Source organism: Myiozetetes cayanensis, unplaced genomic scaffold, assembly GCF_022539395.1.
Source record: "Myiozetetes cayanensis isolate MyiCay16 unplaced genomic scaffold, myiCay2020 scf13, whole genome shotgun sequence".
Taxonomy (NCBI): Eukaryota; Metazoa; Chordata; class Aves; order Passeriformes; family Tyrannidae; genus Myiozetetes; species Myiozetetes cayanensis.
In genome coordinates, this window is record NW_026086937.1 from 23,482,638 (window position 1) to 23,495,364 (window position 12,727).

The 12,727-nt window shown below is 39.6% G+C and overlaps 1 protein-coding gene across 1 annotated transcript; it reads left to right on the forward strand.

Annotated features, from left to right (window-relative positions):
* The first annotated feature begins 333 nt into the window (after positions 1-333).
* TM4SF1 (transmembrane 4 L six family member 1) lies at positions 334-11,405 on the forward strand. The gene is made up of 7 exons (XM_050308391.1): positions 334-1,654; positions 3,468-3,557; positions 3,645-3,793; positions 4,522-4,702; positions 7,311-7,423; positions 9,478-9,683; positions 11,316-11,405. The coding sequence occupies exons 1-6, from the start codon at positions 1,478-1,480 to the stop codon at positions 9,656-9,658; spliced, it is 891 nt and encodes a 296-aa protein (XP_050164348.1). The 5' UTR covers positions 334-1,477; the 3' UTR covers positions 9,659-9,683; positions 11,316-11,405.
* The last annotated feature ends 1,322 nt before the right edge of the window (positions 11,406-12,727 follow it).

The window sequence follows — 12,727 nt, forward strand, 5'->3', positions numbered from 1 at the left end:
TCTACAATTGGAGGATATTTCTCATAATGAAGGAAGTCTCCAAGGTCAGCAGCTACAATACCCGGAGAAGTTACGTCACAAACATCACAAGACCACAGCTGCACCAGGCTATCTCCTCCCCCCCAAACCCCCCCGCCTTTTCTTTTTGTGCACTCTCTCTCAGCTTAAGTGTTGCTTACATCTCTTGCACATAAGTATACCATGGATTTGATTTGGGCTTGTGTTTACTGTGTTATTTAACTGTTAAACACCTGCCACCCCACTCCCCACCACCACCAAAAAAAAAGAAACCTGAATGAATGTTTTTTAAAAAGTCCCACTATAGTCTTCTGATATCCTGTACATTCCCAAAATCAATCTGTCTACTTCTGTTTTTGCAGTGAGAATTATGTTGTACCGTGATGATGGTAGCAGCAGCAGCACCTCCTGGATCTAGTCTGGGCATTTTAGTTACCTCCTGTCATGTGATGGCAGGGGGCATGACAGCTCATGCCTCTGTGTTGATCTGTGTATATAGAAGAAGAAAACTTTGGGCTATTTTAGCAAAATTGGCATGAGGGAAAAGATGAAAGGCTAGGTCTTAATTTTTATAGGTCACTTTGTATCTCCGTTTACTATGCGAATTAATCTTACTGGTACATGTAGTTTTGGCAACTCCTGATACAATCTGTTTCTCTCTTGACACTTTTTTGTGTGTATGTTTCTATACATGATATTTCAGTGCAAGGACTGTCTTTTATAATCCTGCTTTTTTAAAGTAGTATTTTTCACCAGTAGTTCAGCTGTTACCAAGCCCCTTACCAAATGGCTATTAATCTAAATTCAGCTTATCTTATAATGGCAAGAACAAGGACACTCCTTAGAAGCCTACCTGTTCATTTTACTTGTTTTCCAACCTCCTGGTGAAGTTTGTTGTTGTTCCATCAACAGGACAGCAAAGTGAGAGATTGCTCTACATACTCTCATTGCTGCAGACCTGTTTATACCCAAAACTCTGACTCAGTACTGTTGGTGTCAACTCAGTCTTTCCCTGGCTTCAGGTTGTTCTGAATCAGTCTATAAACCTAAAATTCAAAGCTTCTTCTAACAAAGAAAACAAAACCTTTTTTTTTTTTTCAGTTCCTAACAGAACTTGTGTTGTGGTTTAAGCCTGTTGTTCACGTCTAATCATGTTCACCAGTGATCATTCCAAGCATCATATATTAGAGTGAAATTACCTAGTATTCAATATTTCCTTGATTGCATTTGGTTCATCAACAATTACTGCATTTAAAAAGGGCGGTGGCATTCTGCCATCCCTGCTCCCTCACTCTGCAATTGGGAACAGTGCTTAGGAAGGGTTGTAAACGTCATCCAGGTAGCTAAGGTAATCCCTGGTATTTAAGGAGGTGAGAATAAACACTGGTCTTCTTTTAGGTGTGGACAGGTATGAGATAGGTTGGATCAGACTACTCAAAAAATTTGTAAAGCTGAGGACATGTGTTTTGGAAGGTGTGCTAGATGTGTTGGTTATAAGTTGCTCATCCTTGCCCTGCTCTGCATCGTGGCCAACGTTTTACTTTATTTTCCCAATGGCGAAACAAGATTTGCTTCAGAGCATCACCTCGGCAAATATGTAGAGTGCCTTCATGGCATTCTAGGTGGAGGCTTTCTGGTAAGTAATGACCTAGTGGCTTCTTTCAAGTTTATTTTGGAGCTATTTGGTACTGCTCTTCCTTTACCAGTTGCGTTAATTTACTCATCAAACATCTCATCAGCAGCCAACTTTGTAGTTGTATCAAAAAAAAAATTAGCTACATTATCCCGTAGGTATTATTAGTTACTATTGGTTATCTTATCTGCAAGATTATGTCACTTTAAAGCTAAAAAAATCATAGGGTCTAGGTCACAGAATCCAAATGCAAGCCAAGCCTCTCAGCAGGTCACAGTTTGCATAAAGGGTTAAATTTTAATTTTTTCATTATTATTATTGAACCATTGTCCTTTTAAATTTCCCTAACTAACTAGCATTTACTTACAATTCCTTGATTTCTGTTATCTGAGAGGCTGACATTTATTTCTCTGCCTTAGCTACTTATTGGACTTGGTGATTTAAGGGTTGGACTTGATGATCTTGGAGGTCTTTTCCAACCTGGCTGATTCTATGATTCTGTGATTCTGTTCAGAGGAATCGGGTAGCAGTTGTCAAAGCTTTGCATTTGAGTAACAGCAAAGGATGAAGAACCAGGGTGTTCATTATAGAATATCATTAATCTGAAGCTATTATTTTCTACCTTTTCAGTTTTGTGGACCACATTGTAGCATATTTAACTCCCCTGACTCCAGGCTTCCTTTTTCATCTGCTTTTAAAAGATCTCAGAAGGAGGCTCCAATTACTTTTCAACCCTTAACATTCTGTGGTTCTATGATCTCAAGGTGTCTGCAAATCACAGGTTGAAAACAATTGTGCTCTATGTAGTGAGAGGAGTTTACAGTGTGTTACAGCCCCATTGGAACCTAGACTGGGATTTGCAAAGACTGGGCTTTACACGGAGAATAATACAAGTGAAATCAATGGAACTGCTCCTGCAACCCATTTGTACAACTTCTTCTGGACTTGCAGCACTGGGGCTCAGCAATAGGTTTGAATAAGGGCTGACAAGTATGTGTCTGTTCAAGTAGATCTTATTTTAGTTTCTTGTTAAGTAAGTCTGTACAGTTTGCAGGTAACTTTATGCTTTCTTTATGATTTTCCAGAGTACTCCTGTGTGTAGTTTCTTCATAAGTGGACTCTATTAAAGTGCTGTTTGTGCTGGTGGGAGGATCCTCTTTCTAATCAACTCTGACTCTTCTTGATTTTATGCTAAACGCTCTGGAGTATGGATGATTTATGTTTCTTACTGATAGTTTCTGCTCTGTTACTTTGCATTTCTGTCACTGGAAACTGGTTGTGAAAACTTGAAGAAAGCTAGATGTCTCTAATGGGATGTTTCCCTGAATTGGGCAAAATATTGCTAGACTTCCTACTCGAGTCAGACTGGTTTGTCACACGGGCAGTGATGACTGCTCTTAAGTAATTAGTATATTGGCAGTAGCTGTTTTTTAAATAAATAATTGAAACATCTTGTAGGTTCATTTAGCGGGAAGTGAATACCTTCTTTTGCAAAGCATTTTATTTGCAGGATACAGCCTTTAATGTGAACAAAAACTTTTAAAGCCAAAATACTTTAAATGGATCAATACCTCAGCAGGCTCTTTTTGCACTCAAGTGCTGTGTATAAACAAAGTGGCAGTAGAAATATACCTGTCCTGGGGTTGGGGATGTCAGTAGCAAGATGACTGCTGTGTTAAATAGGAGTAAAGCTGAATCAGCTGTACAGGCTGACCACCAAGAAGTAACATAAAGGAATGCAATGTGAGGACTGTGTTTTATCTGCCCTCTCAGTGCAACCAAAACGAACAGTGTGGTGTGTTTGCTCCGTACACAGGTACTTATTCCAGCTGCAGTGTTCATTGGGCTGCACAGTGGTGACTGCTGTGGGTGCTTTGGCCATGAGGACTGTGGGAAGAACTGTGTGGTAAGTGAGCCTGTACACCCTGGTCCCAGGTAGTCCCAAACACAAGGTGATGGCTGTGCTGAAAATACATGTTTGTCTGCTGTGCAGATGCTGTCCTCAGTTCTGGCAGCCTTTGTTGGGATCCTTGGCTCTGGATACTGTATAATCATTTCAGCACTGGGCTTGTCTCAAGGACCATATTGTTTTACCCACCTACAGAGAAACTGGATCTATCCTTTCACTGATTCCTCTGGAGGGTAAGTTGTCTGTTCTTGAGGATGTTATATCTTACCCCATGTACACATGGGCTTTATGCCAGTACCTTTCAGCAATATCCAGTAACCGTATATCAAGATTGATTCATAATTTTATACTTCTTGCTCACTAAGAACTAAACAAATGGCATCAGTTACCCACACTGCTATAATGTGAAACCAAAGCAATAGAAATATATATAATTATATATAGTATGTATTATATATCTTATATACAATATGTATATATATATAAAATTAAATCTATATATCATATACTGTTCATGTCCATGAACATCTCTAACAAAGTATAAAGTTGTAGGACTTGGAGGTATTTTCAAACTATGAATAGTGGTTGTTACGAAATTTGTCATATGATTTGTGTAAGAGTCTGTTTTGTCAGGCTTGCTTCTGAAGTTGCTTTATGTTAGCATGAAGTGGCACAATGGCTGACAGAGGTTAAGGAGTGTTTGGACGATACTGTCAGGCACATGGTGTGACTCTTGAGGATTGTCCTGTGCAAGGCTAGGAGTTGGACTTGACAATCCTTGTGGGTCCCTTCCAACGCAGCATATTCCGTGAAACTTTGCATGGAATAAACCACTGTTTTTTCTCTTCCCACTTGGAGTGAATATCCTTGATGCAGTTAAAACTAGGCATAAGTTGGTTCTAGTGTATGGTCAGCATCCACTCTGACACAATGTTAATACGCTTTTAATTGCTGTGTACAGGTACTTGTTTGAGTATAATAAGTGGTCGGAATGTCAAGAACCTCAAAACATTGTGCAGTGGAATGTCACCCTCTTTTCCATCCTCCTTGTCTTGGGAGGAATAGAGTTCATTCTGTGCTTCATACAGATAATCAATGGTATTCTTGGAGGACTGTGTGGGTTTTGCCGCAGTCACGAGGAGGTAAGTCAGTTGTAGTTATAACCCTGCTTCTCAGATGAACATGAAACAGTATTATTACTGATGCTATTGTGGAGTCTTACTCAGCAGTTACTTTTCAGATATTCATAAGCAACAAGTTCCCTGTACAACTGGTTTTATGGCCCTGCTGTGTTTAGCATTTTCATGTAGTGTTTGGCCACATCCTTTCAGCTGATTCCTCAGCTGTCACAGTGACATTAGTCTATATGGGAGCTAGGAGCTGGAAGGCTTTTGTCTGCCCAATGGCACATAAGATCATAAGCACTACATAGGTGATATAACTGAGACACAGATCTCTTGGTGGTTGTGGTATTTGCCTAAACCATGGTTGCACATTGTGGTGCTTGTTCTAATTATATTGCATTAGCCCTGCATTTTGCCCACAGCAGCTCATAAACTGCTGAGAATATGCTGCACGTAATGAAAACTGCAGCATCCTGGCCTTACTTAGTAAAAGTAAGATAAGAGAAGGAATTAAATTTTACAGCTAATAAAATCTACAGACAGGTATGAAGGGTTTTTGAAGGTGGATTTTTTTGAGTGAGGAAGGGGAATTTCCTCCAAATTTCCTTAAAGCCTTGATAAACAATTTGAGCATATTGCTAAAATCAGTGTCATAGTGGTAGTGTTGGAATTACCATGGCTTAACATATGAACCGGATATAATTAATTTCACGCGTTGTAGATAAGAACGTGTTTCACATTTTTAATTGACATAGTTGAGTGTTGGGACTTTTTCAAAGCTGTTACTGTCTTCTTCCTCCTGTCTTCCATGGTCTAACTGCAGTATAGAAGAGGCATGCTATGGTTGTCTAAATTTGGTCAGGTTAATTTTTTCATTTATAGTTGGACACTATTACCATTCTTTCTATTAATATGTTAATATGTTTCTTTCTTTTTGTTCCCCTCGCAGACATATGTTTGCTAGAAACCTGACAATTCGTTGACGTTGGTGTGTGTCTATGTATTGTAATGAGTATTCTGTGGATTTTTTTTTTTTTAAACAAGCCATGCATACTGAAGTACCCGTTGTTGCCAAACTGTGCTGTTGCCATCAGTTTAACTGACTTGGGGCCAGCCTTTGTTATTGGAGTCATAAGCAGGTTTTTCACTAACCTGCCTGTACTTAAAGTCAAAATGTATCCTGAATTTCTTTGGTTCATTTTATCTCAGTACAGGCAGTTGCCTGAACACATCACTAAAGAGGCTTTTTTTTTTTTTTTTCTTTCTACTGACACAACAGCTCTGTACTATATCCTACTTTCCCAATAAAGTTGCTCTTTCATTCTGATCTTGGAATGAACACAAACCAAATCTAGTCTGGCCTGGATATAAATGAATACTGGGTTTGGGTATATACATGCGCTTCACCTTTTTAGGATTTTTCTGAACTTCCCCTGTATTTCACAAATAAAGATTTGTATTAGAAATACCCATCAGGTGTCAATAATTCCTTCCCTGCCCATGCTGAAACACTGCTTGCCTGGTCTTGGAGTAAAGGACAGCGGTGGCATGAGAATGTGGATATAATGCCGTCAGGTTATAACCTGCTTTTCCTCTCCAACAGCCTCTGCCGGAGTGGAACTGCTTTACTGCTTGGTTTGGATCATTTAGCTGAATCAACAAGGGTTCAACAACAGCTCTGTGACAGATACAGCTGCACATGTGGAATCCTGGTCCTGACTGGCAGTTCCCAAAAGGGTCCCCATGCAGCTGAACCCAGCTGTGAGTCCCCTCTGCCCTCCCCAAGGGGTATCACCTTCCGACTGCTCCATTACAGGCCTAACAATGTATGTGGGCCTGACTCTTTGTTTTTTACCTCACTTAGTCAACCCTCAGGCTTCACAGTGTTTGGGGAATACAGTCCAAATTCAGGTCAGCAGAAACAGATTAATCTGAAATATCTGACTTTACCAGTAAGCAGCCTGGAGGAATTATTGTAAGCTACTGTGCAAGAACCTCTGAGGTATAGCTTGTAGCATATTAGAGTGAATGTTTTATCACAAGTAAATCTGAATAATGGGCTGGCAACAGAATTGCTGGTAAGGTCAGTATGCTGTTGGTAGTGGCAGTTTTCAGGTGAAAACCAAAATATGACGTGCAATTTACTTCAGAGAAATGAGTTTCAGTTTTGGAATTTAGCTGTTAATGTTGCCTTTGAAAACAGGCAAGTTGATTTCTCTTTATGGGAGAAAAGGTCCCATGGGTCTCAGTGCATCCTTAGGCTATTTGTAACTAGGAGAATGGTCTTTAAAGGTAGCCCAAAAACTTGAGAGGTATCTCAGGCTGTCCACACAGTCAAATCTGCCCTGTACAAATGAGTATCTGAAAAAAAGAAATTAACTGTGAAAACAAAATTGTACACACATATCCACAGCAGCAGAAGAACTCAAAGATGGGAAGAGTTTGTGTTTAGAATCGCAGGATACATGATTTTGCAATAGCATTTATTCATACCTAAATACACAGAAGTAGTTGAGAGTCTTTAATGACATTTTTTTATTGTGTTTATCCCTGTCTTGCCCTGCTATGGGAGGAAGGAAGGACAATATGTGCATGCACATATGTATACACACAAAATTCCTTGCAGCTGTGCCGTACGGTGTCTTTGTATGTGAAGAAGCACTGTTTGAAAAAAATATCTGCAAGTTTAAATGGACGTGGAAGGAGAGAAGGGGAAAAGAGGATCCTCAATGGAGTCAGGTATAATGCCATGCAACTCAGGGATTTTTGCCTTTATGCTTTCATAATGGTTATTTGTCTTTCTGGTACACACAATTAATTACAGAACTGAAACAATTTTAGAAATTGCAATAGATGGAGTGATTAGACTAGATTAGGACTTGAAACTTCAGCTCAGATCCAAGTAGTGATAAAGCACAACATTACTTCTAGTTATTTATGTTGTTATGTAAAAAAAGGCCGGTTGGATTCCTTTGTTGCCTGGTGCCTAACACTGTTTTGGGAGGTTTATCAACTACATTGTGGAGAAGCAGTTCATTTAGGTTGTATTCATTTCAGTTGGCAGTCACTCATCCAGAGTAAACATGACTTTTCGGTAACAGTCTCGGCATCAACTCATGGATAATGACAGTAACAGGAAAGCAGTGCCTGCAACACTTGGTAAGATATTTGAGAAACTGTCTTAAAGACTTGCTTAATTCTTAGTGTAGAATGGTTGTTTCCTATTCTAGTGGTTTTGTGTGCCAGCAAAGTAACCACACCATGATTTTATGTTTGCAGAGCTCAGTTTAAATGCAAACTACATTGTGATGTGGACTGCTGTACTGCAGAACAAATGCTGCTTCAGGCATTGTTTCCCAAGTTAGTTTCTTCTAATCAGAACTTATAACAGAAGTATACTTATAACAGCTTATAACAGAAGTAGCAGCAAATTTCATTATAAAATACGCTGTTTACTACTAATTTTGGCCTCTGCTTTTAGGAAAAAATATTTCACCCTATTACATAATCTTTGAGTTTTTAATAAAAGATCAGTCTTGAAGATTCAATCTGTGTACTTTTAATGCAGCTGGTTTCTCTGCTATGTAAGGCACAGTGTTGATGACAGGAGTTCTGTCTTTGCCTGTGAGTCTGGAAAGGCAGGTTTGCTACTACTTCTGATTGGAGGGAGACCTGAAAAAAAGTGTCCATAGTGATTAGAGGAAACATGAGGAAAATGTATTGTGACATCATTGCTTCTAAAATCAGCCTTCCTGCATTTGATAGAGCCCCATTTTTTTTTGTTCTCTGACTACAACTTTCCTATTGAGTAAAGCCTAAGCTCGTTCTGAAGTTACTTTTCTGATGACTCACTGGGGCATAGACTGAAGGCTTGGGCCAAGCTGTGTTCAAACCACTCCAGCTCTGTGTTACTGGCATAGATGTTTGGTTGCTCCAAGGTGAGGGAATGATGACACGTGACAATGGGGAAGCTGTGTGATTTTGGCTTTGCACAGTGCAAACAGCAGGCATTTCGAAAAAAACAGGCAGACCTTTTGTCCTGCACAAGAAGTCACATGTACATAGGTTAGGTCTGTAGCTGTGCAAGCTCAGCTGTAAGCACAGAATGAAACCATTGGAGAAATAGCAGGATTTGATTTGAAAAACAGTTGAGCCACATAATGCTGTGGGAAAGAGTAATTGATTAAAAGTGTGACAGTAAGTCTGCCTGGCAGTTTCTAACCAACATTATTTGGGCTTCTGTACTCTCTGCAAGATGGCCTGGACTCAGCCTGGTGTTTCTGTGTGGCTGTCCCAAGTCAGGAACAAGTTCCCCCTTAGGGCTCTGTTACTAAATCTGTAGTGTGAGGCAAAGTGTGGCCTTCTATACAGAGACTGGATATTTATCATCTGACAGTCCCCTTCCCCATGCTGCAGTGAGGCTGAACAACCTGCCTCTGTCACAAACTGTGTTACAGTTTGTATTCTGGGGTGGAGGAGGGCATTTTTGAGCAGTCACTAGGAAATGAGAGCTTTGAAGTTCCTTCCTGAGTCTGACTGCTAGACATACTTCATTTGGAAGATCACAAAGGAGGATCTTTGAGAAGGGAAATGGCTACTTAAAGACATGTGCTTAGACAGGACAGTGAGTTTACATAGCGATATTCATGTGTTGTTCAGCTAACTGTTAAGCGCTTCTGTCCCTGGAATCGCACCTCGGTCACTGGTTCCTGTGAATATGAAGTGACTGAATTAGGCTGGGGAGGTCAGAACGCTTTTCATATTTAAAATCTCGTAATCTTTTGTTCGCTTAGAAGAGCAAAATTTCCGAAGTTCTTGAGAGATGGCTTTAGAGACGTGTGGAAGCTGTTTGAGTTGCCTGCTGATACCTCTTGCACTTTGGAGTATTGTTGTGAACATCCTCCTGTACTTCCCGAATGGGAAAGCTCTGCATGCAGCCAGTTACCAGCTCCCCAACTATGTGTGGTATTTTGAAGGCATCTGTTTCTCAGGTGTGATGGTAAGTGCCCATTCTATGGATTTTTAGTGAATTGTATTCTACTGCAAATAATATTGGTTTACTCTTCAGCAATGCAATTGTGCTTTTAAAGAAAATATGGATTACTTCGGCAAAATCCCTGTAGGCAAAAAACTCAATCAGATTTAAAAAAAATGTTAATATACTGAATGACAAGCTAGGCAAACTGTTTAATGAAAGCTGTGTATACTATTTAATGTAAGTGATTTTGCAGGATGGGGTTTTTTCTGCTGTCTTTTTGTTTATGTATAATTTACGCTTCTATTATGGAGGCAGACACTATGTTGATTTAGTCCTCTAGGAAGGTTGAATTAGAGCTCATTTACCAAAACAAAATGAAACAAAATTCTCATAATTGCTCAGATGGTTTGAAGAGCTGTATGCAGTCCCATATTTAGAAGACTGGATACAGTTCACAATGCATCAGGTGCCACTGTTGTGAGGCTAAATACAGAGAATTGTCTCACTGTGATTGCCGTAGTAGGATTTTCCCCATTACATTTGTAGTATGTTCATCTACAGTAATAAACCACCATGGAGTTGCCCACTGTTCATGCTGTTCCCTATGTTCATAAAGAGCTATATCCTCAGGGACAGAAAGCAGTTATGTGATCAAAGTGCATTGCACACAATCAGTGCTTAAAAAGGACTCATCTGCATAAGTGAGAGTTTTTTTATGAAGATGCTGAACAGAGAGAGTTACCAAAACATGAGACGTTCTTCTGAAATTGTATATTCTCCATAAAGCAGAAGAAAAATCTTATCTTTTCTAGCAGAGGGAAAAAAACCTATCAGACAGAGGATTCAAACAGAAAAACAGTTGCAAATTTGGGAAAAAGTTGACTGCAACAGTGATATGGATATTTTGAAACATTTTTAGCCTTAGGATTATAACCAATTTATTAAAAATGCATATATCATTGTGTTATAAACAGGCCAGCAGCATGCTAGAGGATAAAGCTGTGATTCAGAAACATTCCCTTCTCGTATTTCCCTTTTCAAAGTAATGCCTCTCTGAGGGGCAGTTTGTGTTCTGTAGTCCAGATCCTATTTATCGAAACGATTCTAAGATCAAGCTGAAATAATCCAGTAGTCTGAGAAAATCAGTATGGATAGTCGACAGAGTAAACAAATGAAAGTCCAGGTTTTAATGAATTTAGTTAACAGCTTCCACTACTGACTTTTTCTAGCATAACTGTGTTGGTAAGGGAGGCGATACCCTGATCCGACACGGTACCCATGTCGACAAGAATCTGTTGAACTGATGTGGTTGTATCAATAAAATATCCTTCCTTTCATTGGTATTGATTCTCTTACTTGTGAACTTGGTTTTATTGTGTCAGGTTCACTGGTGTAGCTGTGCCCAAGCTCATAGCACTTTACTGTGGTGGGAGACACTGTGCTCTTGTCTTTAAAGCACAAGACACAAGTACAGTGACAGCCTAGTAAAGCCACTCCAGTTCCATGTGTGCCTTGAGTAATTGTGCTCTCCCACAGATCAGCTTTAAAATCTCAAGAGAGCACAAGAAATGCAGTCCCTGTTTTCCATAGGTGAAGGATACTTTGGTGTAATATCTGCACTCATCTCACTGACCTTGTGATGTCCCCTTACAGATCCTTCTTTTGACAGTAATTCTAATAACACTGGAGTGTAGCGTGTTCTATCGGTGTTGCCAGAGTGAGAGCTGTAACAAAACCTACAGAGTGAGTCTGTGTTTTATATCTGTGCATCTCCTTAGCATTTGTTTTGAGTGCCTTCCTGCTCCTGTGGTTCCAGCACATCCTTCTGCCCTCTCTACTGCTTCGTTTTCACTTCCTTTCAAAGAGAAGGATTCTAAATAGGGTTGCAAGGTCACAGAAAGTGTAGCTTCTTCCTTCTGATGCATAAGCAGGATGCAAGAAAACTAGACACATACTCCCCCCAAATCCTTGTAAAATAAAATAAGAATGTAAAAGGCCTGAGTGTGTCAATAAAGTGCCCCAACTAAATATGCCTTTGCCTGTCTTATTTGGAAGTTATTTTTTCCACGAATGACTCAATATATGCTATCTGGAATGCAGACTATTTAATACATGATAGGGTTTTCTGTTGTATTTTGGGAAAAATTTTTTAAAAATGCAAGTTTAAAAAAGCTCACCCAAACAATACTGTAACTTGTTGTGGAACTGTCTTAAACTCTGTCTTAATCTTTATTTTGTATGTGTGTGCTTTTACTATTCTTTACCTGCTATTTTTCTTTTTGAATTTTGAATATTGAGAAAATCAAATGTGAATTTCAGCCCCAAGGAGGTAGCTAGGCAGACTGAATGACTGTGTTTGCTATGGACACTGCCCCTCACAGTAATATTTCTCTCTCTTTACTCCAGAGTTTTATTTCAATTGTGCTAGCCCTGCTCGGAGTTGCTTTCTCGGGATACAGTTGCATCATTTTTACCCTGGGTTTGATTCAAGGCCCTTTCTGCAATTCATCAAGTGGATGGGATTATATTTTCAAAGACACTGCTGGGGGGTAAGAGACATCAGTGTAACTCTTCTGCAAGAAATTGTTCATCAAAAAAATAGACACATTCTTCCTACTTCACACTAGTGTTTCTTTAACAGGTACCTCACAGATTACCCTGCCTGGTCTCGATGCACAGAGCCTGCTAACATAGTGGAGTGGAACGTCATTTTACTGTCAATTCTCATAGCTGTCAGTGGACTGCAGCTGATCATCTGTTTTCTCAAAGTGGCTGCTGAGTTGAAGCGGACACTCTGTGGGACCTATTCTGTTTTTGTCCAGGTAACAAAACACCTGAGGTTAATTTCTTCAGCACCTCCAAGTCAGTTTAGCTACAGAAATTTCTCCTAGTTGAGGACCTACCCTTTTGGTTTATGTATTCTCTATGCTAGTGCATTTTTTTTACCGGAGGATGTGTATTGATAATACTTTTATTGTTTTTGATTAATCTGCTAATTCTTTGTGGTATACAGGAGTTGGTGGCTGCTCACTCTGACCTTTAAGGCTAGGACTGAGAAAAAAAAA